This window comes from Podarcis pityusensis (genome assembly GCF_964106645.2).
Source record: "Podarcis pityusensis genome assembly, chromosome: 6".
Taxonomy (NCBI): domain Eukaryota; kingdom Metazoa; phylum Chordata; class Lepidosauria; order Squamata; family Lacertidae; genus Podarcis; species Podarcis pityusensis.
Window position 1 is genome coordinate 69,735,845 of NC_138030.1, and position 24,235 is coordinate 69,760,079.

General features: G+C 41.0%; 2 protein-coding genes across 2 annotated transcripts; one reads left to right on the top strand and one right to left on the bottom strand.

The window, feature by feature from the left end:
- The first annotated feature begins 4,080 nt into the window (after positions 1–4,080).
- RPF1 (ribosome production factor 1 homolog) lies at positions 4,081–11,503 on the top strand. The gene is made up of 9 exons (XM_081008785.1): positions 4,081–4,363; positions 4,989–5,045; positions 6,980–7,060; positions 7,770–7,865; positions 8,485–8,638; positions 8,988–9,070; positions 9,149–9,330; positions 9,412–9,538; positions 10,705–11,503. Exons 1-9 carry the CDS (start codon positions 4,154–4,156, stop codon positions 10,744–10,746), a joined length of 1,032 nt encoding a protein of 343 aa, XP_080864911.1. The 5' UTR covers positions 4,081–4,153; the 3' UTR covers positions 10,747–11,503.
- Positions 11,504–12,026: 523 nt separating this feature from the next.
- On the bottom strand, positions 12,027–23,351 carry GNG5 (G protein subunit gamma 5). The gene is made up of 3 exons (XM_081008886.1): positions 22,687–23,351; positions 13,844–13,999; positions 12,027–12,249 (listed from the first exon to the last, which is right to left on the bottom strand). The coding sequence occupies exons 1-2, from the start codon at positions 22,765–22,767 to the stop codon at positions 13,874–13,876; spliced, it is 207 nt and encodes a 68-aa protein (XP_080865012.1). The 5' UTR covers positions 22,768–23,351; the 3' UTR covers positions 12,027–12,249; positions 13,844–13,873.
- Positions 23,352–24,235: the final 884 nt, after the last annotated feature.

Sequence of the window (24,235 nt, forward strand, 5' to 3'; positions counted from 1 at the left end):
ACACTTGGGGTGTGTGCAAGAATGCTATTTTTGTGAGTATAGTAGACTTTTTTAAAAAATCCCCATTGTATTATTTTCTCTTCAAAAAAGTGCTTGTGCTCTAAAGTCACTTCTAAATATGCTAGAAGCTTGATGCTGCCAGACCGTTTCTGCATTTACTCAGGAATCCCACTGAAATCTCCGTCAAATAGGATTGCAGTCAAAATCTACACACGGCACCTTTTGAATGTAACTTTTGCTTAGTAAACAACCAGATGCAGATTTGGGGCATTGCATCTGTAAAGCTTTTTTAGTATAAGTAGCTATTTGCTATTTGCATGCTTGGTGCATATATATATATATATATATATATATATAATCAGTACAACATCCTGAAGGAGACATCCTGTCTCTATTAAGAAATACTCTATGCTTCCCACAGTTTAAGTTAGGATTTAATTCAGTAGTTATACCTTTTTATTGAAGTGTTATTTAAATCACAACTTCATTAATGATAGTATCACATTCTTTTCAGGTCAATGAGTCTAATTTTCCTGTGTTTACAATGCATTTCACTTGTCACTCCTTGGCTCCAGGAAGTTGTGTGTGTGTGTATGTGTGTTTGTATTCCCTAGATTTTCTTGGAAATCAGCCTAGGGAAAACAGTAGCAGTTCACCTGGGGTATAAAGACAATCAATCTGTCATAGTGGCAATGTGAATTTCAACAGTATAAGTATTATAAGCCAATATTTCAGGTAATGCAGGTTCAAAGAATAGGAACAAGGAGAACAATGATGTGATTACATGTGTGTGAATGTGATGTAGTAAGAGCAGACCCTCCAAGTTTCCCTATTTTCCAGGGACAGTCCTGGATTTACAGAAGCCGTCCTGGTTTCCGATTCGATACCAGAATGTCCTGCTTTTCCTTAGGACGCCCCTATTTTCACCGGAGAAATGTTGGAGGATGTGCACGTGATCCCTCACTGCTAGCTCCAGATTTGAGCAAGCCTTGGGCAAAATGGCCGGCGCTGCCACAGGAGGATAAGGGGCAGGCAAGACGAATGCTGCTGGACTGATGCAAATTTAGTCAGAGGATTTTGCTGTTGTTTAGTCATCGGGGCCATGTTTTCCTGGCTGCAGCAAAAAATAATGTGCCGCTTCTCCTCGTTTCATGTAGTACGGATTGGTGATGGGCTGTTTTGCTACACCTGTGGTAGAAAGCCAGGTTGTGAGTCCCAGGAGAGGCTGTGTGCCCAATACAAAAGGGGTGTGTGTGTTGAGGAGCTCAGGAGGGAAAGGTACCTCCTGTGGTAGTTAATTCATTCTTTAGCATTTGTTTTTATTTATTCAGACAACTTATGTATATACCACTTACATTTTTATCAGTTTTGAATTTTGAAATCGGGAGTTTTGAATTTTGAAATCTGTTGCTTTAAATCACACAAGTTCTATGTGTAATTCTTATAAATATTAGTATGTGTGAGAGAGCTGCTTTACATACACAGAAGGAAATGTAGACACCTCAAGGAATTGACCGTTTAATATTTTTAATTAAATACTTAGCACGAATTTAGAGCCTATCATGTCTGGGGGATGATAAGCTTCATAAACTACATAATACGTAGACACCTGCCCTAGTGCTAAGTAGCACCAGTAGCACTTTTAAGATTCAGGCAGTGTGACGGTGCTGTATGGCAAATAAAAAACAGGTCTTGCGCTCCTACTTGCCCAAATCTATGCTCAGGTTTTTCAAGTTCATCAACTTTTGTAATCCACCAAAATGCAAAACTACTGTGAGGAAAGAACCTTACAACTACAGTACATAAGTATAAAAGGGAAATAGCTGAAAATGAAAATATTATACATTTTCTCTTTTATGAAGATACTTGCAATAAAACCAGCAGTAAATTCAACTGCAGCAGCAGATTACAGGAAAGGACACTGATCATTTGTTGCCTGCAATTACTGACTCTTCTGTCTTTTCTCTGTAAGTACACTTTTCTAGACAGCCCAGTAACTTTTAATTAAAGGTAAGGTAACTCAAGTGTCCTTGTAGTCTGCTGGGACCCTAGACAGACCAATTGTTCCCCTGCTTTTATAGATTTGGGTGGGGGGGATGTGTCTCCATGCTTTGCGTATCCACTGAACTAAACATGTCTATAATTACTGGTAAATGCAGGTTGAGTTCTGGCAGTGTAGATTTAGCTCTACACACTCCTTTACTTCCAGTCTGAAGAGCCCATGCAAAAGTGTAGTAAGGAACACTTTTAGTCCTACAGTCCAGTGTTCTGTCTAAACACTGCCAAAAAAGAGGAAATGATTCCCCCCCCAAAAAAGGACACGTTAGCATGTGCTAATTTATATGTGTAGATGCAAATTCAGAAACCCATTACTGTCATTTAAACAGAAACACAACACAACTCACTTTATTGGGGAAGTATGTGACCACATAACCGGTTCAATCTACTATTCTGATTCTGTTTATGGAAAACATCAAACCCCCTGCTCTTCCTTCTTATGGTTCCTTGTCATTAAATTGGCCTTGGGCTGGACAGCTCTTCAAATCGATAGCACTTTCAAATAAAGGGCTGTCTTCTGTAAAGTTCAGAGCACATATTCTGGTGTTGATCTCTGTTCAGCCTGTGTCTCATCACTAACCCAAAATTGCTTGAAGTTTGTTGAGGGGTACTTGTATCAGGTAACAATACTAATTAATTACTGAATTGTTAAATAACGTGTATTGTATGGCACCCTAGGAGTGTATTTTTTATTTATTTCTTAAGTGCACATTGTTGCAAGTTTCATGAGGTGGGGTGGGCCAGATAGCAACTTGACGGGTCCCTGGTGCACTCGAGGATGAATGGGTAGAAAACTGTGGTCTTCATTGATTTTAATAAGACTTGTATGTGTGGAACTGTGCACATATACATTAGGGTTGCTGCCTACTTCTAAATATATTATCATCAATTGTTGGGTAAAATGTCCACATGCTAGGATTTTGTCCCAACAGGAATAATGGAATTTCACAGTAATTGCCACTTTAATCTAACAACATATTTTAAATGTTGTGAGGGTTTTTTGGAGGGGGGGATAGGTTGTTTGCCTGAGTCCCTTCTCATTCCCAGATCCGGCAAGGATTTCAATTATTGCAGGCTTCCTTAACTTCAGCCCTCCAGATGTTTTGAGACTACAATTCCCATCATCCCTGACCACTGGTCCTGCTAGCTAGGGATCATGGGAGTTGTAGGCCAAAAACCTCTGGAGGGCCGAGGCTGAGGAAGCCTGAATTATTGGAAAAACCAGGCCAGCTTCTTGGTAACAGCATAAGCTTGGGTCCTTAAGGGAACAAAAGGTAGTGGCTCCGTGCCAAAGGGCTCCCTCAACTGGTTGGTAGCTAGAAGGACAAAAATCAGTGAGTTGTGTATGTGAGAAGAGGGCTGAAGCCTCTGATGGACATAGAATCATAGAATTGTTGAGTTGGAAGGGACACCAAGGGTCATCTAGTCGAATGCAGAATGCAGAAATTTCAACTTAAAACATCCATGATTACTGCTGGAATCTAAGGCTGTGCCTATGAAAGAAGCAAGACCTTCTTGGGGTGTTCATGGTGTGAGGCCCTCCCATTGTAAGCTCAGGTTGTATAAATGTGAAAATAAACCATACATCCTCAAGATACATTCTACATCTTTTCTATCTCTAAGGCTTCACCTCGGCGTCATTTCGCGCATGCGCAAAGTGTCTTCCACGCATAACTCGTCGGCCGACGGGCGAGGCTTGACGGCTCTGAGCATGCGCCTAGTGACCTCGACCCTATCCTTTTACTTCCCCACAGCCCTGAAAGTTTTAAATGTAACGATTTCGGTACGTTGCGGTAAAAGCACACACAGTCCTCCTGATAATCTTCCATTTTCGTCACGCTCCCCCACGAAAAACAACTTTGCCTCAGCCTTCGCGTAAAAGGCGCAGAATACGCCCCCGTCTCGTCCTCCTGCTATAGCAGAGATGAGGGGAGTCGCGCGCACAGAACGCTGTGCCTCAGGTACGTTAAAAATTCGAAAACAGATACGGCGGTTGCCCGCTTGCGCATGCGCACTCACGCGAGCCTGTCGCGGGGTGAGCCCGGAAGAGGAAGTGGAAGAGCGGGGTGAAAGGTCAGTGGCTGAGGGAGACAGCATGGCCGGCATCCCGGGGAAAGGGAAGAAGCGGCAGAAGGAGCAGCACGATGCTGAGAAAACGAGCGAAGGGCTTGTCCCTGAGGGGGGACAAGGCAGCGCCCCCGAGCAGGGCCAGGTCCTGTTCCCGCCGTCTTTCAGCGTCTCGGAAATCAAGAACAAGCAGCGGCGCCATTTCATGTTTCTGCGCTGGAAGCAGCAGCAAAGGAAGGTGCGAGTTGTGAGAGGGAGGGAGGGAGGTTGGGAAGAGGGGCCGCTGGCAGATGATACGTCGCAGCTGTCCGGAACTTGGGGAGCCTGAAATGAGGAAGAGGGAGAGGGATGGTTGGAAGCTGTTGGGGCGTTTAAAGGCGCACACGTGGTTGGGGGGAGGGCGATGAAGTATTAACAAAATACCGAGACTGGGGCAGGGAGACGCTTCGTCGTGAGAGGGATCGGGAGGTACTGTACGTCTTTTCGTTTGATTTCGGCTGATCAGGCCCGATTTCAAGTGCCCACTCAGAGGCAAAAACTCAAATCGATGGGCTGGGCAAGTCAGTTCTCTCAGATTGAGCCACAGGGTGACTGGGGGGGGGGGGGGGAGAAAATGGGATAACACTACTGTGCACATCCTGGAAGAAAGGTAGGGAAGAAATGTGGCAAGTTTTTCTGCCTTTAAAACTTATTGTTGAGAGCATTGTATTGAGTTTTTATCTCATCTATGTGATCAGTACCTGAATTTCTGTATATACTAGCTTTGCTATCGTTCGTGAGAAGGATGTGCCTGTTCGTTCATTCTTAGTGGCCAAGTTTATCAAAACGTTTTGTTTTCTTTCTTTCCCCCCTGTATGGTCCAGGAGAAATTAGCCATTAAGAAAAAGAGAAAAAAGGAGCGAGAAGCACTTGGAGACAAGGTAAAGGGGAAGAAGTAGGAATTTAATGTGTCTTAATATGTAAAGGGCCATTCACGGATGACTCTGTGGTTGTGGCGCTCATCTCGCTTTATTGGCCGAGGGAGCCGGCATACAGCTTCCGGGTCATGTGGCCAGCATGACTAAGCCGCTTCTGGCGAACCAGAGCAGAGCACGGAAACACCGTTTACCTTCCCGCCAGAGCGGTACCTATTTATCTACTTGCACTTTTCGCGTGCTTTCGAACTGCTAGGTGGGCAGGAGCTGGGACCGAGCAACGGGAGTTAACTCCGTCAAGGGGATTCGAACTGCTGACCTTCTGATCGGCAAGCCCTAAGCTCTGTGGTTTAGACCACAGCGCCACCTGTGTCCTGTCTTAATATGTACTTTTTTATTAATAAAAGTAAACGTTCATTGACTTGCAACTGACTTTGTAGAGTTTATTTTCTCTTGTACAGTGAATTCCTGATATGTGTACATTTGTTGTAGCAAGTGGTCTTAGAAAACATTCTTGCCATTGGGTGCAATACCATTGGATAGATAGGTTATGTGACTGTGGGGACTCAATAAAATACTAGACCTGCAGGGGCCTTCATAGCCTATGTAGTCCAACCTCCTACTCAGTGCAGGAAATTAGAACTAGAGCATCCCCAACAGATGGCTGCCCTGTCTCAGCTTGAAAGTGGAGAGCCCAGTACTGCTCTAGATAACTGATTTCATCATCAAACTGCCCTCTACCCAGTTAACCAAACTTTACCCCCCTGTAACACACACACACACACAATGTTTTCACATTATGGAATCACACCATCTGTAACAGAGAGGTGATAATACTATTCTGCCTTACGTGGATATTATTGCAAATAAGAACATCTTCCAGGCTTGAGGGAACCTCCAATGAAAAATTGCTGAATGGGAGCTCCTTGGTATGTTTATGAATGGTGAAGGGTAGCAGAAGTTCCATTATTTGCAATATGTGACTGTAAGCACCCACAATTTGACCACAAAGCCCTGGCATAGTATTGCTCCTGGGTGTTGTGGGGAATTGAAAATGGTTGACAGCAGTTATCTCCTGCTAGATAAAAACTGGGAAAATGTGGGTATGGGTCGAAGACCCAAAGCACGAGAGCCTTCAACCCTGGTAAGACCCTTGGCAACTGAAAGTGAAAGGCACTGACAGTGGGTTTGAGTACTGATCTGCAGCTGCAGACCTTTGAAAAGATGCAATGTGATAACCAAATACTAAGGTGGTGTTGCCATTTTGGTAGCCTTTTCATGCATTACAGAAGTATTAGTGAATTTTATTCTGTTGTAAGAAAAACAGTTTTGGAGCACAACCACTGCTTGCTTGTATGCAAATGTAATACATTTTAGTAACTGCAGAATTTTGATAATTTCTATAGTTATAATTCTGTTTCGAACCTTTAAACATTCAGAAATTATTAAAATTGATTACACTTGATGCGAGCACATTGTTTTGAGTAGCTAATAGAAACTTAGCTACTTTGCGGTACTGTTTTAGAAAACAGTTACTTTTTGGTGTGAGTACATTTTGGCTAAAGGAGGTCCTACTGCCAGACTTAATCAACACACTTAACACAGTCTGTGGAATGCTCTTCCCAGGGAGCTTCATTATACATCTTTAGGCGAAAGAAGTTCCTTTTTAACCAGGCCTTTGGTTGATTTGATTGACATCCTATGTCCTTTTAAAATGTGGGGGTTTGGGGAGGGGGTTATTGGGTTTTTATTTTGATTATATATTTTTTGGTTTTATATTTTGATTTTGTTCTGTGAACCGCCCTGAGACCTCCGGGTATAGGGCAGTATATAAATTAAATAAATAATAATATTTTTACTTTTAAAAACTACTGGAGCAGTTGTTGGAAAAAGAGATGACATGAATATTTATTATTTTATATTATTTTTATTTCTTACAGGCACCACCAAAGCCGGTACCAAAGACAATTGAAAACCAGCGTATATATGATGAAACCACAGTTGATCCAAACGATGAAGAGGTAGCACTATTTGAGAAAACTATAGTTTCCCTTAAAATGTGCCAATGTCGAGTAACATTTCCCTTTTGTATATTCTGAATAGTTTTTGCATGATTGCATTTAATAAATAATCAAAGTAGATGGATGTGGATAAAAGTATTTAATTCCTTTTTTCTGTTTTGTAATAGGTCATTAATAGCCTTAGGTTACTGATCAAATGTTAAATTTTCAAGCTGGTAGAGCCTATTTCTCAGTAAAATATTAAACACTGGATTTTTATTTTGCAAGATAAAGCAAGTTTCCCTAAGATTTTTCTCAGAAGGTCCCAGGTTCAATCTCTGAAATCTTAAGTGATCAGATAGCAGAAGGTGTGAAAGATTGGAGCACTGCTGCAAGTTAGATAAGATAATAATGATTTAGATGGGCACACACAGTCTGGCCTGTCTTAAGGCAGCCTTTTATGGTCCTGTCTTGAAAATATACCTGAAGCATCTGCCTGACGGTAGATAAAAAGAAGTGCCTCTGAGCCTTATGTTACAGTCTTATTTTAAAAGGCCTCATATGTGTGGCTTAATATTTAAAGATTGTTATCCAAATGTCTACAAGTATATGTATGGTTCTGGTATGAAGTGATTACTGGCTGCTAAAGGTTTCGATTTTTAGCATCATCATCAACAACAAAAATACTCTTGTGTGATTTCATGCAATATTTATCATTTTATATTTCCAGGTTACTTTGGATGAAGCTACAGATGAATTTGCACCCTATTTCAACAGGCAGACGGTTCCAAAGATTCTTATCACGACATCTGACAGACCCCGTGGGGTAAAAAAATACTTTTAAATAAAATACAGTGGTACCTCGGGTTACATATGCTTCAGGTTACAGACTCCGCTAACCCAGAAATATTACCTCAGGTTAAGAACTTTGCTTCAGGATGAGAACAGAAATCGTGCAGCAGCAGCGGGAGGCCCCATTAGCTAAAGTGGTGCTTCAGGTTAAGAACAGACCTCCATAATGAATTAAGTTCTTAACACGAGGTACCACTGTAAAAAGAAAGATGGTAAAAGCTTGTTATACCTAGCTTATACGTAAGGTCAGGAGGCATAACATTGCGGGATTGTTTATTTGCTCCAGATTTCTTATCAGTTTGTAAATTATAATGTGTATGATCTACTGCCAGTTTCTTCTTTTTAAAAAAGAATGATGCACAATAATCTTCATATAACCTTAAAAATTGAAGTGCAGTGACCCATTCACAAAAATCACATGTTTGAAGAAAAACTAACTTAAAATATTTGGTGGCTATAATGGAAGAATAACTTGATACATATTTTTTTTTAGCCAAGATATCAGAATTAATTGGTTATCTGCTATATTTTCCCCAGAATTATCTCACCCAACCAAGTCTTTTGCATAAACTTTTTTTTTTTTTTTTTTGCAGAGAACTGTGAGATTCTGTGAACAGTTATCAACTTGTATTCCAAATTCACATGTTTACTATCGAAGAGGACTGGCTCTAAAAAGAATTATTCCACAGTGTATCTCAAGGGACTTCACAGATCTGATTGTTATTAATGAAGATCGTAAAGTACCAAGTATCCTTCACATATGAGACTCTCTTTTATACAGTAGTTAATAATGTTACTGTTGGTAATTGCTGTCCTTGGCTCTTTGGAGGGTGGGAGGGCAAGATAGATAAATAAAGATAGCACAATTAGATTATAAGCAAAAACAGCATTTTAGTGGTACTTAAGGATGTGCATGTATGATATGTAATGTGGAAACTGCAGTTTTGCATAAAGTATAGAATGGTAAGTGCAATAATTATTACTCTTGCGCTGGATAGTCTGTCACTATTTTAAGCTTCTACAGAAGCTGCCTTTGCACCGGGTGCTTTTATGTGAAAATTATTTAATTATGTTTGTCTTAACTCTGTTGGAATAGATGGGCTTGTGTTAAGTCACTTACCTGAAGGTCCAACTGCTCATTTTAGGATGAGTAGTGTTCGTCTGCGTAAAGAAATAAAGGTGAGTTTATTTTCACAAGCAGAGTCTTCCAACTTGCGTGACTGTGTGCTCAGTGTAATACTCTGCTATTTGTTCTAGCGAAAAGGAAAAGCTCCCTCAGAACATCAGCCTGAAATAATCCTGAACAACTTTACAACACGATTGGGCCATTCCATTGGGCGGATGTTTGCTTCTTTATTCCCTCACGATCCCCAGTTCGTTGGTAGACAAGTAGCTACATTTCACAATCAGCGTGACTATATATTTTTCAGATTCCATAGGTGAGTGGAAACTTGTGTTGCAAGGTATGAGAACTTGCTGCGCTTGACATTTTTGCTAATGTTTCCCATCATCTTTTAAAGATACATCTTCAAAAATGAGAAAAGGGTGGCAATTCAAGAACTGGGCCCACGTTTTACACTGAAATTAAGATCTCTTCAAAAGGGAACGTTTGATTCTAAATTTGGCGAATATGAATGGATTCACAAGGTATTATATTTCAACAATCTCTTAGCAATGAAGGATTCTGTATATGTAAGAAATGTCAAGAGGCTAGACAATTTACAGGGTGCAAATAGTAGTGCACTTAATTGGGTATGCAACATCTTTCTTCTACAAAATATTTAAAAATTGCCTTGAAATTGCCATTCCCATATTGGTTTTCCTGAATATGGAGTGACAGAGTTTTATATATTTAGCTTGGACAGCAGCCAGAACGCAAAGAGCCATACATCTAGTTCATGTGTACTCTTTGTTCCATGGCAAAACCATATTTTGGGGTAGTTTCAAGGTTGCTTTTTTAAGGCATTGGATCAGCTGTTGAGAGAATTCCATCTTCCTTTGTGCAGTTCCTAAAGTCAAGCATCTACAGATTTGGGCTGGCTTTCATTACCAAGCCAGAAGTTTGCTTGTGAGGGCCTTATCCATATCATTCACTGTACTTGTCAGCACCTTGTCCATTTGAGGCAATCCTGTTTTCAATTATGCTTGTTCCTAGGTACATCTACCTATTTTAATGTATTAATGGGCTTGTCTATAACAAAGCAACCAGGGCAATTTGCCGAGCAAAAATAATTTAACTGGGAGTAAGGTCCATTGAACACAGCAAGCATGCACAGGTTCATGCTGTTGGTCACTAGTCCTGTGCCTTTTCTATTACTGTGGTTGGGGACAACCCCAGCTTGCTTTCTTCAGTTCCATGTTTAGAGCTGAAGGGGCAAGCAGGCAGTTCCTGCAGTTGCACTTCATATTAGGTGGTCACAGAAGCCCAGTGCAATTGTAGGGATTGTCCCTTCCACTTTCCAGCGCCAAACCAGGAGCAGGGACTCATTTGGGCATGTGCCAAAACAAGTCCCTTTTTTTTGCCTACCGGTGTCAAAGTAAGATTTAGCTGCCAGCCCAAGTGGCATCATCTTGCCATCTGCCTCGAGCAGCGAAAGTCTTGGGCTAGCCCAGCCAGGAAGCACAAACCAAATTATTTGATGACCTAAAGTGAGGCTGACTTAACTTTTGATGTGCTTATGTGGCTACCTAATCCCCTACCTAAACTTGTATCTGCCTGGTATTTAGCATTCCTAACATGAAAAAAAAAAACCTATTAAAATTGTTTAATATTTAATAATCTGTCTCTTACTCACGACCGCTTTATCTTTTAGCGCCGTGAAATGGACACAAGTCGAAGAAAATTCCACCTGTAATAGACTAAGAATGCAAAACTGCTGTTTCATTTTCTGCTGAGTTTTCAGGAACACGGGTTGCTAAGGAGTTGCCTCAAGTCTATTCTTGGTCTACACGGAAAACCCCCAAATGACTATTTTCACCAGACTTTACATAAGCATCAGTCGAACTACCCATCTTCTTCAGTGCCTTGAGTACATTCCTCACATCACTGCTACTTTGAAGTGGAAGATTTCATGTTACAATAGCAAGAAAATGAATAATCTGCCAATCACTTGTATTTAAGATATGAACTCTTAATCCTGTTCTTTGCAGAGGGCGTTTTGTTTCTAAAGTAGGCTCTGTTTTAGGAGTAGAATCCTGATACTTGCAGAACAGCACACATGCTCATTCAGTTGTTTATCAAGATCAGTTGTCAAAAGTAAAGATTGTCAAACACCATTTTCAATAATTTGCAAGGGTTGTCTTGTATCTTAACTTGTATGGTCACATATTCAGTGTTGATTAAGGTATGGAAATACAAGTCAAGTATTGCATAAATCTGTAATGGGGGAGGGGATCCAAGTCTCTATTTAACTCTGAAAATACAAGAGACAGGAGACAGTGACTAGCACTGCATTCTGCTTCATGGAAGGCTGTGCACCCCAAATTTCTCCCCTCTTCACACAGAAAAACTTCAGTAAGGGTTAAAGGCATATAAAACAGGTTTCATTAAAAACCACTCTTCATATATTGATTTAAATAAAAATACAATAAAAAAACCTTGCTAATGTTAAATCCGAGTATTACCTTGCATTTATTATTTATATGCAAAGCAGCTCATTTAAGTCCTGGTTTAATGGTTGTTAAATGTATGGCCTGCCACAAGGAGAGAGGAATTTGTTATTTTAAGCTAGCTGTGGCTTGTTAAGTCTTAACTGCCGGAAACTGGTGAGTTTAAACTGTTTGGTCAACATAAACTTTAAAACAGAGGTAATAACCCTAAGCAGCTTCCATCGTAGAATCCTTTAACCCCAAGGTACTTGATGCAGTCCCCTCTAAATATTGAGTATAACTCACATCAACCTGACAATTAACTGCACCCAGCACGGGCTGTGATGGGAAGTTGGGAGCCCAACATCTGCGGGGCAACAGGTTGACTACCCCTGCTCTAACCATTGTAATAAGAACAAGAAGTGGCAGGCTGCTGCTGCTGCAAGCAGTTTGAAGTTGTCTTGCTTGTGCCATTTTAGAAAGCTACATTTTGACAATGCCCTGTTGTTGTTTTTTATCTAATGTGTAAAGCATTATGCCAGCAAAGTTATTAAATCAACTCTTTATTGCTTGAATATAAAATTGATTCCATCATGATAACAGAAGTTATTGCAACTAGCATACAAGTTTAGAGAGGTAGATTGTAAGAAGTTTGACAACAGTAGCAGTATTACTAGTTCTAAGTTGGCACATTTAACACAAAGTTTCTGTACAGGTTCCAGGTCACTCTCTTTCACTTCCATATTCACCAAACCCACAACAGATTAGATCTGAAAAACACAAAAGAAAAACTCATTGCAGGAAAACTATTTGCTGATATGTGTGAATTCTGAAAACTACTAACTCCTTCAACTGAGCTCTTCTGTCTGCAATTCCAAATACATAGAGCTAAACAAAATTGCTAAGATGCAAAAAAACAACAACAAAAGCAGCTTTCCTCCCATGTGGCCACTAAATGTTTTTTAAGTTACAAAGGAAGTTTGCTAGTCAGTCTTATTTTACTTAGGAGTTGCAGGGAGATGGGTGCTCTAGGAAGGCTGAAGGCTAGCTAGCCCTCATCTGTGTATCTGTCGCTGAGAGAACATACAGCAGGTTTTCCCCCAAAAGATCATATGGCACATGGGATTATCTGCTCATTCATATATCCTACATAGACCAGCTTCACCAACCTGGTGCCTTCCAGCTGTTTTGGCCTACATTTCCCATCACGTTGGCTGAGGTCAATAGGCGCTGGACTGCAGCACAAGGTTAGGAAAGGATGACTGCCCCAGCTCACAGGCAGCCAAGAGATTTAACATTAGTTCTATCAAAAGTCACTAAGAAGTTTTTAATGTGAAACGGTAAATGGAGCCCTGTATCTTCACAAAATTTAATTATTTAAAAATTACAGTATGTTAGTAGCTATGCACAATTAGTTCTCATTTATGATTCACAATACAGTGGTGCCCCGCAAGACGAATGCCTCGCAAGACGGAAAACTCGCTAGACGAAAGAGTTTTCCGTTTTGGAGGTGCTTCGCAAAACGAATCTCCTATGGGCTTGCTTCGCAAGACGAAAATGTCTTGCGAGTTCCTGCGGGTTTTTTTCCCTTTTCCCCCCTTTTTCTAAGCCGCTTATCTGCTTATCCGATAAGCTGATAATCCGCTAATAGCGCTAATCCGCTAATCCGTCAATGGGCTTGCTTCGCAAGACAAAAAAACCGCTAGACGAAGAGACTCACAGAACAGATTCTTTTCGTCTTGCGAGGCACCACTGTAACAAGTTCTTAGCCGGTAAACTGGTGAAACTTAAGCTGCACTACTATACACTTGCCTAGGAGAAAGTCCTATAGAACACAGTGGGACTTACCGTATTTTTCGCTCTATAAGACGCACCAGACCACAAGACGCACCTAGTTTTTGGAGGAGGAAAACAAGAAAAAAAATATTCTGAATCTCAGAAGCCAGAAGAGCAAGAGGGATCGCTGTGCATTGAAAGCGGCAATCCCTCTTGCTCTTCTGGCTTCTGGGATAGCTGCACAGCCTGCCTTCGCTCCATAAGACGCACACACATTTCCCCTTACTTTTTAGGAAGGAAAAAGTGAGTCTTATAGAGCAAAAAATACGGTACTTTCTAGAAAGCATATCTAGCATTCAACTCAAGTGGGTGTTAGTAGCATAACTCTGTAGCATAAGGAATGGAACCATAATTATTTTGGGTAGGGTGAGGAATATGTTCCTGGGCTACAGCTTCCAGCATCCCTAACCCTTGGGACATGCTAGCTGGAGATGATGGGAGCTGAAGTCCAACAGCATCTAGAGGGCTGCAGATTCCCCATCCCTTTTATAAAGACGCCTAAGCCATAGAATTCACTTAAAAGCTTACCACTAAAAGAGTCCACGTAGGTCACACAAGTTAGAGAAATGAACACACTTTCTGCGGCCTAAATGGATTTGTACTTGAAGAAACTCCTGTTAGTAGGGGGTCATGATGTGCATTCTGCAGGCAAAACTGCTTCAAGTCAGCTGCAGCTTGTGAAACCTAGAACAAATTCACATGATTCAGTAATATACTTAATAGGATGTTAATATGCATATACTAATCAGAAATCAAAATGGATTCCTCACCCCACCCCCCAAGGTACCAGTTGGACTGATCTGGCCCAAGCCTAATTGTTTTCCTTCACTGGCAGCAGATCTCCAAGCAGCAGCACAGCTAGGTAATTTTTGATCCTAGACTTAATGGACGAACGTTCTGACAGCTGGGTGTATTATTTGAGTCATCAAGTACATAGTATTTCTTCACCCACTCTACATGCTTTAGAACAAAAGCTAACAAAGAACATCAAATCAGAGCCGCCATCATGCAATCTTGGGAGTAAGCATAATTTGGTATATAAATACTGTACATTTAGGGATGCGGGTGGCACTGTGGGTTAAACCACAGTGCCTAGGACTTGCCGATCAGAAGGTTGGCGGTTCGAATCCCCGCAATGGGGTGAGCTCCTGTTGCTCAGTCCTTGCTCCTGCCAACCTAGCAGTTTGAAAGCACGTCAAAGTGCAAGTAGATAAATAGGTATCGCTCCGGCGGGAAGGTAAACGGTGTTTCTGTGTGCTGCTCTGGTTCGCCATTAGTCATGCTGGCCACATGACCTGGAAGCTGTACGCAGGCTCCCTCAGCCAGTAAAGCGAGATGAGCACCGCAACCTGAGTCGGTCACGACTGGACCTAATGGTCAGGGGTCGCTTTACCTTTACCTTACTATACATTTGGTAAAGCAAAATTAGTAAAGTGAGCACCTGTATTTGTGTACACACTCAGTTGACTATACTACTTTTTAAAACCAGGAAGGATGCGGTGATCTGCATCAGCCCCCCATGAGGCCACACATCAGTCCTACTTAGCACCACTGCCTTTAAGACCAGCCATCTGAACTCTTATTAATGGGAGATGTCACAGAAGAATCTGGCACTAAACCTCTAACTGGGGGGGGGGGGGAGATCTGTGGCTCCCCACATGCTGCCCTCCACCTCTCATCAGTCCCAGCAAGTACAACCAATTGGCAACCGTGGTGGGAGCTGAAAGTCCAACAAGATCTGGAAGGCCACAGGTTGCCCCCCCTCTACTGCAGAACTGTAAGGTATTCTCACAAGAAAAACACAAATAGAAGCTGTCTAGATGTGGATATCCTGGGGGCTAAGTCTCTTGCTCTGAAGAGCCACGTTTCCCTACGGAGACATGGTGGCACCAGAGGAATAATATTTGTGGGATCCTGAGACTTCTGGTGGAGCGCGATCCTGCCGCAAGCGAGGATTTTTCCGTGAGGAGAATCCTGCGCTATTTCGGGTGATAAGGGGAGCTACAGGGCGCAGTAGCCCCCAAATTTAATCTCTGGGGGGATATCTGGAGTGACAGGTTCCCAGCAAAGCCAGGAGCAGCCCGCCCGGCCGTCAGGTAACTCCAAAAGGAGCGAAGAGAACGGCAGAGCGGGGCTGCGGGCTATGGGAAGCCATTTTCTACACCCGAATAGCGAAGCCCCGAGCTTGCAAGAAAAGCGCTCCATTCTCAAATAGAAGAAATTCAGACCAAACTGGATTATAATTTTATAGCAACAAAATAAGGAAGGATTCGAAACATAAAGAGAAAAGTTGGAGTTCAGCTGTCATTTGGAATCAGGACAGCGCGCAGAGCTGGAAAGGGAAAGTGAGTTGCCACTGGCGGTTACTGTTTTCTTTCTCTCCTAGAACTTTATTTAAAAGTAACTCTTTAAGAAGCTACAAAGTATTAAGGCTGCTAAAGCTAGAAAGGGAGAGCAGAGAGTTAAGATTGAAGAAGTTTGAGGTCTTTGATGTAACAGAGGGAAACACAGAGGACTAAAATGCTTGGTTACTTTCACTTTTAAAAGAACAAAGAACTCCGAAGCGGAAAAGGAGCTTCCGACTCCATTATTAAAACTTTGTTGGAACAATGGTAAGGTGGAAACAGCGGATAAAGGTTGTTTTTCTTTTTTTAGACTTTATTATTGGAATCTTTAATACCAAAAAGGATTATAGCTGCCTCTGTCATTTAAGTACATTAATATTTGCAACTGGGAAACCCTTACTTTTCTTTTCTCTTTTTTTTATGAATTGGGAGCCTCTAAATTTAAAACTGCGTATACTAAAGGAGGTGTCTGTTATCCTAGTGGAAGGAACAAGATACTACAATTTGTTTTTCTTCGATTCTTTCTTCCTGGTGAAGGGATATAATACTGAGAAGTGACCTGTGCCTCTTTAGTTTGGGGAAGTAATCTGCGCTTGTTTTCTTACTGTTTTCTTTTCTTCATTTTTTTTGGAATTACGCCTCTGGAATTCTGTCACTTGGACATAATTTTTTGGAACGTTATCAATTGGATATAATTTTGAAAAGGGTTTTTTATGGCAAGATTTTTGGGAAGACTCTTGGGAAGATTTTTGGAAATTCCTTCTCCTTTGGGCAAGGTATTGGATTAATTTGGGAAGCAATGTTTTTTTTTTGTTTTTTTCGGAGGAATAGCCTAAGTGGTGGCAAGAAGATTGTTTTGTTCCGGTTTCTGCTTTGATCTCATACTCCTCATCATCCCCAAATTTCAGTTAAATTATATGTTATAATTATAAACTGGAAAATTGATAAAGTGTAAAAATTGGTTTTAATTAATATTTGAAGACTGTTAGAATATTTAATAAAGATGACACACCAGCAAAAGAAGGGGGCAGATGGGGGGACACCAGCAGAGAGGAAAGGGTCTAAACAAGAAACAAAGTTTAAAGCAGAAATTTTGAAGATGTTTGCTGAAATAAAACAAAGTGAAAAGAATTTAGAATCAAAATTAGAATCAGTAGATAATAAGATTGGGAAAATGGATTAAAAAATTGATGAGACAGTTAATGAACTTAAAGGTCAATTAAAAGAGGTATCTAAGAGAACTCAATCGCTGGAGGAGGGATTTAAGAGGACGAAACAAGAAATGAAGGAAGTGAAGCGAGAAGAAGAGAGGATCAGAGTGGAGATGTTGGAATTAAATAAATCACAAGAAGAAATTAAAGATTTGATTGCTATGAATGAACTGCGACAGAGGGAAATCAACCTGAGGATGAGAGCCATTCCGGAAATTCAGAACGAAAATATCAAAGAGAGATTGATATCGGAATTAGCCCAATGGATGGAATTACGAATAGAAGAGGTAGCTAAAACAGTACAAAATGCATTCAGAATGAGAGTAAGAACATCTAAAACAAGAAAATTCCCAGGAGACTGTTTAATCACTTTTAAGGATAGGGAAATGAGAAATTTGATACTATAGAAGAACAGAGAGAAAAGACTGTATATAGATGGAAGTTACATAATCATCTTTAAAGACATACCAATAAGATTATTGAAACGAAGAGACCCATACAAACCATTGGTACAGGTCCTTAAGAAAAACAACATTGAATTCAGGTGGGAATTTCCGGAGGGAATTTCATTTTTTTACAAAACTAAAAAGCGCAGATTGACGAGTCCAGAATAAACAGGGAAGTTTCTGAGAAGGTATAAGGAACTAAAAGCAAAAGATGGAGAAATTGGAGAAGTCAAAGGAGCAGAAAAAGGAGCAGATGCCAAGGATGAATCAGAATCGGGGGAAGAAGAAGAGAATGGGAAAAAGTCAGAAGAAGAAAAAGAAGAGGAAGAAGATAAATTATAAAAGAGAAAAAACTAAACTAAATTTATTTAATTGGAAATTACCATGGCACTAAAATTATGGAATTGGAATATTAATGGGATGAATGAGGAAAAAAAACGGAATAAAATTGAACAATTCTTAAAAAAGAAAAATCTGGACATTATATGTTTACAAGAGAGACACGTCGCAAGGAAACACAGAAAAATTTTGATTAACGAAAGATTAGGAAACGAATTTGTATCTTCAGATAAGGAGAAAAAAAGAGGGGTAGTTCTATATATTAAAAGTAAAATTGAATCACAACAAATCTTCAAAGATGAAGAAGGAAGGATGATAGCAGTACGGATCAAATGGCAGGGTGAGAACTTGATAATTGTCGGGATCTATGCACCTAATGGAAATAAGACAGACTTCCATAAAACCTTAGAAGAAAAACTGTTTGAGTATATGGACCAGAAAATTATAGTAATGGGAGACATGAATGGAGTGGTCTCATTGGAAATGGATAGACTAAGAGATGGATCAAGCAAAGAAGGGAAACTGCCTAAGACTTTTTTTTCAATGGTCAAGAATTACAATTTGATCGATATTTGGAGACTCAGATATCCATTGGAAAAACAATTCACTTATTTTTCTGAACCGAATCAGTCAATGTTAAGAATAGATCAAATATGGGTCTCGAACGAATTGACCCCAAGAATTCTTCAAATTGAGATGCAACCAAGAATAATTTCAGATCACAATCCAATAAAAATGGAATTGAAAGGATTCGAGGAAAGAACTTTTAGATGGAGAATTAATGATTACCTCTTCGACGATCAAAAGGTTATTGAAAAAGCACAAAAGAAATTAACTGAGTATTTTGTGGATAACAGTAATAAAGGAACGAAGATGAGCGTAGTATGGGATGCAAGCAAGGCAGTGATGAGAGGCTTTTTTTATCCAACAGAATTCATTGAAGAATAAGAACAGAGAAAAAGGGAAAAAAGAAATTCTAAAGCAGATAATGGACAATGAACAAAAATAATAAGAAACCAAATAATTCAAAAATAAAACAAGAGATTAAGACTCTACAAACACAATTTGCAATGATTATAAATAAATAGAATTGAATATTAAAAGGTTAAGACAGAAAAATTTTGAATTCGCGAACAAATCTGGTAAATGGCTTGCGTGGCAAACCAAAAAGAGAAGGGAGCAAAATACAATTAATAAAATTATCGTAAACGGAGAAGAGGTTGACAATCCGAAAGGAATTAGAAAAGGATTCTTGGACTTTTACAGACAACTATATAAAAATAGAGAAAGAAATAATATGAGGAAAATAGAACGATTTTTGAAAGAAAAAAAGGTGCAGAAGATCCCGGCAGAAAAGAGAGACCAATTGAATGCCCCAATAGGAAATGAGGAGATAAAAGAGGCTATAAAGGAACTGAAAAGGGGGAAAGCCCCTGGACCAGATGGATTCACATCAGGCTACTATAAAGAACTGAGAGATGCTTCAATGACACCATTGAAAGAAGTCATGAATAATATTTTAAAAGAGAGACATCCCGGAAACATGGAAAGAAGCATTTATTACACTTATCCCTAAACAGGACTCAGACTTAACACAAGTTAAAAACTACAGGCCTATCTCACTGCTCAATACAGATTACAAGATATTTGCAGGGATTTTAGCGAACAGACTAAAAAAGATATTGCAAGAAATTATTCACAAAGATCAAGCGGGTTTCCTTCCAGGCAGGCAGATGAAAGAGAACATAAGAAATGTAATCAATATTTTGGAATATCTGACTGTCAGGAATGAGAAACAAGCTATATTAATGTTTGTAGATGCGGAAAAGGCCTTTGACAATATTGCTTGGGATTTTATGTTGAAGAATTTGGAGTATATGGATGTAGGGATAGAGTTTTTTAATGGGATAAAGGCAATCTATACAGAGCAGAAAGCAAAATTAATTGTTAATAATGTGACTACAGAAGATATCAAAATAACAAAAGGAACCAGACAGGGATGTCCACTTTCACCACTACTATTTATAATGGTCCTAGAGGTTTTTTTAAGGTCGATGAGACAAAATGAATTAATAAAAGGGGTAACAGTTGGTCAGAATGAGTACAAAGTGAAAGCCTTTGCAGATGATCTAGTAATTACGATTGAAGAACTATTAGAAAGTGTAAAAGAGGTATTGGATGAGATTGAGAAATTTGGAAATGTGGCAGGGTTCAGACTAAATAAGAAGAAAACTAAAATAATTGTCAAAAATATGGATCAAAGTATGGTAGAAATAATGCAACAAAGAACAGAGATAGAGGTGGTGAAAAAGGTAAAATATTTAGGAGTTTGGTTAACTCCTAAAAACATTGATTTGTTTCAGAACAACTCTATACCGGTCTGGAATGGAATAAGGAAAGATTTAGAGATGTGGGGAAGAATGAAGTTATCTTTTGGGGGTAGAATCTCTATGGTAAAAATGAGTGTCCTTCCAAAGATGTTATTCTTGTTTCAGACTATCCCCATAATAAAGGGGGTAGTAATTTTTAAAGAGTGGCAAAGAGCGCTTTCAAGGTATATCTGGCAGGGCAAGAAGCCGAGAATTAAATTTAAGTTATTAACGGATGCAAAGGAAAGAGGAGGCTTTGCCCTGCCGGACTTGAAACTATACTACGAAGCAGCATGCCTTTGCTGGTTGAAAGAATGGATAAAACTAGAGAATAAGGAGTTACTAGATTTAGAAGGATTTGATAACAGATTTGGATGGCACGCGTATCTATGGTGTGAAAAGAACAAAATTCATAAAGGTTTTGGGAACCACATATTTCGGAGTCCACTAATAGAAATATGGGATAGGTATAAAAACCTATTAGAACCTAGAGTTCCACACTGGTTGTCTCCACTAGAGGTTATGAGTGTAAAGAAAATAAATATGAGAGGTAATTGGATTACATATGGTGACTTGATAACCAAAGAAGGAGGAAAATGGAAACTAAAGCCATATGAACAAGTTAGAGAACATGTTTATGATTGGTTGCATTACTTTCAGGTTAATGAAATGTTTAAAAAAGAAATTAAAGAAAGGGGTTATGTAGAAAAAGATTCAAAGTTCCAGACAGAAGTGATAACTAACGATTGTAAAATTTTGTCAAAAATGTATAAAATATTGTTGGAATGGAATATGAAAGACGAGGAAGTTAAATCGGTAATGGTACAATGGGCCAAAGATTTTGGTTACAATATACAGTTTGAGGATTGGGAAAAACTGTGGAAGGAGAACTTAAGATTCACTGCTTGTATGGCACTAAAAGAAAATGTTATGAAAATGTTTTACAGATGGTATATCACACCGGTAAAATTAGCAAAAATGTATAAGACGTGTAATAAGTGTTGGAAATGTAAAGAAAAAGAAGGAACGTTTTATCACATGTGGTGGGAGTGTAAGAAAGTGAAGGGATTCTGGGAGATGATATACAATGAAATGAAAAAGATGTTAAAATATACATTTGTAAAGAAACCTGAGATTTTTCTTTTAGGGATTACAGGAAAGGAAATAAGAAGAAAGGACTGTAAACTTTTCCAGTATGCAGTTACGGCAGCAAGAATTCTACTGGCCCAGAAATGGAAACAAGAGGAAATACCGACGGTAGAAGAATAGAGACTGAAGCTGACGGACTATGCAGAACTGGACAGACTAACTGGGAAAATTAGATATCTTCGAGACCAAAAGTTCATCGAGGACTGGGGGAAATTCGTCGAATATCTGAAAAGAACGTGTGATGTGCAAACAACGCTAGTGGGGTTTCAAGAAGCACTGTGAAAGTTGAGATATATAGAGATATATATTGAGATATATAGAAGTGGGAGGGAAGCTTAATGGCAGTATAAACAGAAGAAATGCGTAACTGAGAGGTATATATGGATGATTGTCAGAGAAGCTGAAGGAAGTCCAAATGGAACTAAATTTGTGGAAATTTCGATATGATTGTTTATTTGTGTTGGAAAATTAATAAAAATTATTTTAAAAAATATATATTTGTGGGATCCTTGCTTGCACAACAGATTGCCCTTGCTGGAACGGAAGGCGAAAACGCAACAAGTGTATTAACAGTTAACGAATCAGTCACCAAACGAAGCGACGCTGAACATAAGGTTGCCAGGTCCTCACTTCAAGAAGCAAGCATTCTCAAAAGATCTTACTCGTGGGTTCTGTATGCAAATAGTAACTCCGCTTCCCGACGCGAAGTGCTTTGAGCGCTTGAGGCGGAAAAGCGACCAAACTTCGCCATTCTTAAGTCGGCCTGGATTGCTCGGAACGCCCGAGGCCAAAGGCTCAAAAGTGTTTTTTTTTAAAGCCGGGGATTCCCCCGCCCCGCCGCGATCTTTCTTCCTCCGCTTGCCCGGGGCCTCGCACACTTCCCCATTTTGCGGCTTGGGCGGACTCAGGCTCAGCTCGCCAGATCGCTCGTTGCGCCTCCCCTTCCTTCCTTCCCTCCCTCCGAGGAACAAAAAGGCTTCCAAGGGAGAGAAAGCCGAGATGACAAAGCACCCGCTTCACGATTTCTGAAGCGCTCCCAAGCCAACCCCTCCTCCTCCAACTGATCCCAGGAAAGACAACAGATCCCAGGGAAAAAAGGGGGAATAACGAGATCCAAGTATGGGTGGGGACTGGGCGGCGGAGACCAGCCGCTTTTCCGGGAACAAGCGCCTAACGGGCCAAGCTAGAGAGAGATCAAGCCAGTTTTAACCTGGGAAGGTCGGGTTGGGGTGTCTCCTGCGTCCCGCTTTTGGCGAGTGCGTTGGATTTTACGCACAGGGTTTTTACGCGCGCTCTGCCATTGCTAAGGCGCTGCGTACCAACTTTTCCTGTGCCTAGCGAAGGGAAGTGCAAACGAAATATATGAAGCAATTGTGTGAGCGGGAGTAATAGCTCCCGGGGCTCAGATTAACGCCCCAGGGAGCAGCCATGAGTAGGCGCTCCCCCGAGGCGCAATAATGGCGGCAGTGGTAATGGCACCCTCTCCACCCGCGGCTTCCCCCCGGCTCTCACCTTCACGCGGCTCACGCTGGCCTCGAGGCGCAGCTGCTGCACGACCTTCTTCATGGCCGCCACGTTGGAGGAGCCGGACATGGTCTCCTCGCTCGAGGATCCCGCTCGTTTTATGGGGCAAGCCGAGCCGAAGAGGCGCCTTCGCAACTTTCCCAACTAAGTTTCCGGCGCTCGGCAAACTCTCCCGCCCGCAGACTCGCGGCGGCTTGCAGACTCACGCGCAGCGCTCGCTGCCGGGCTCCTTTTTGGAAGAGGAAAAAAAGACTGCCTCCCGGATCTCACCCCACCCCACCGCCCCAAGGGGCGGAAGAGGGAGCTGCCCAGAGGGAAATGAAGGGAAGGGTTTTAAAAGGGAAGAAACGAGATTTTAAGGTTCTTCCCAACCTCGTGTGGTGGCGGGGCGAGGTTTAGAAACACTTAAGAAGCGCGGTGCATTGCATTGCAAGGGGTTTTGGCTACACGACCCTGGGGAATCCCTTCCAACTCTACTTTCTACGCAGGTGACACCCACATTTTGCATCGTAAACGTTAGGAAGATTCTTGACAGTAAGACCTGTTCCACTCCCATGAGAGAGTCCTTCCTAGGAGTTTTTAAAGCAAAGATTTGATGGCCGTTTGTCACTCTTACCTGGAAATAGTTCTGAGTTCACGTAGGATAGCCGCGTCAAAACTGCTGAAATCAGGCTACACTAGCCGCAGTTTTAGCCGTGGAAGGTTCGTAATCAGCCTCCACCCACCATCCACTTGCAATATGTAGTGGGAATAAATAAGGATGGTTTGGTTATCTAGATCTGCAAGGTAATTTTTTTAAGGATTAGGGGCAATGCTTGGATTTGCTTCTGGGCACTTGATTACAGTTACATGCAGTTCCTATTATTATTATTATTATCCATGTATTAATACCCTGCCTTTCTCCCTGACAGGGACTCAAGGCAGCTTACAGATAAAAACAAAGCTGGGTGGGAAGGCAATAATTTAACAAACACATTTAAACATTAGCATAATTAAAAATGTATAAACTTCTACAATATGTTACGTTATCATAGAATTGTTGAGTTGGAAGGGACAGCAAGGGTCACTCAGACCAACCTGGAATGAAGGAATATTTTGCCCAACGTGGGGCTCGAACCCATGATTCTCCCTGGAAGGGGATCCAGAAAAAGCCTTAGCCACCACCGAAAGGGAGAATGTGGCCAACCCTGACAAGCCCTTGGCGATTGTGGATGCCACCCAGACCAATTCCATTGATGGGAGGAAAATGCCTCACCCGTTGCTGTGTCAGCAGACACACTTGCTTCCTGTGTGACTTCCACAGCTAGTGGAGCAGAACTGACATCTGTCCCCCAAGGCATCCAAACGTGCTAAAGTTAAATCAACAGCACCCTGGTTAGACTTTTTCTTTTTGTTGCTGCGGCCAGCTGCCAGGCACTTCCCACTGCAGTTGCTGAATTGGAAGCCGCAGCTGAGGCAGGGGCTGATTTCTGCCCCTCCAAGGCCTCAAGGCATGTCAATATAGTGCCCCCCCCAAATCTGGCTTTTCCACCTCCTC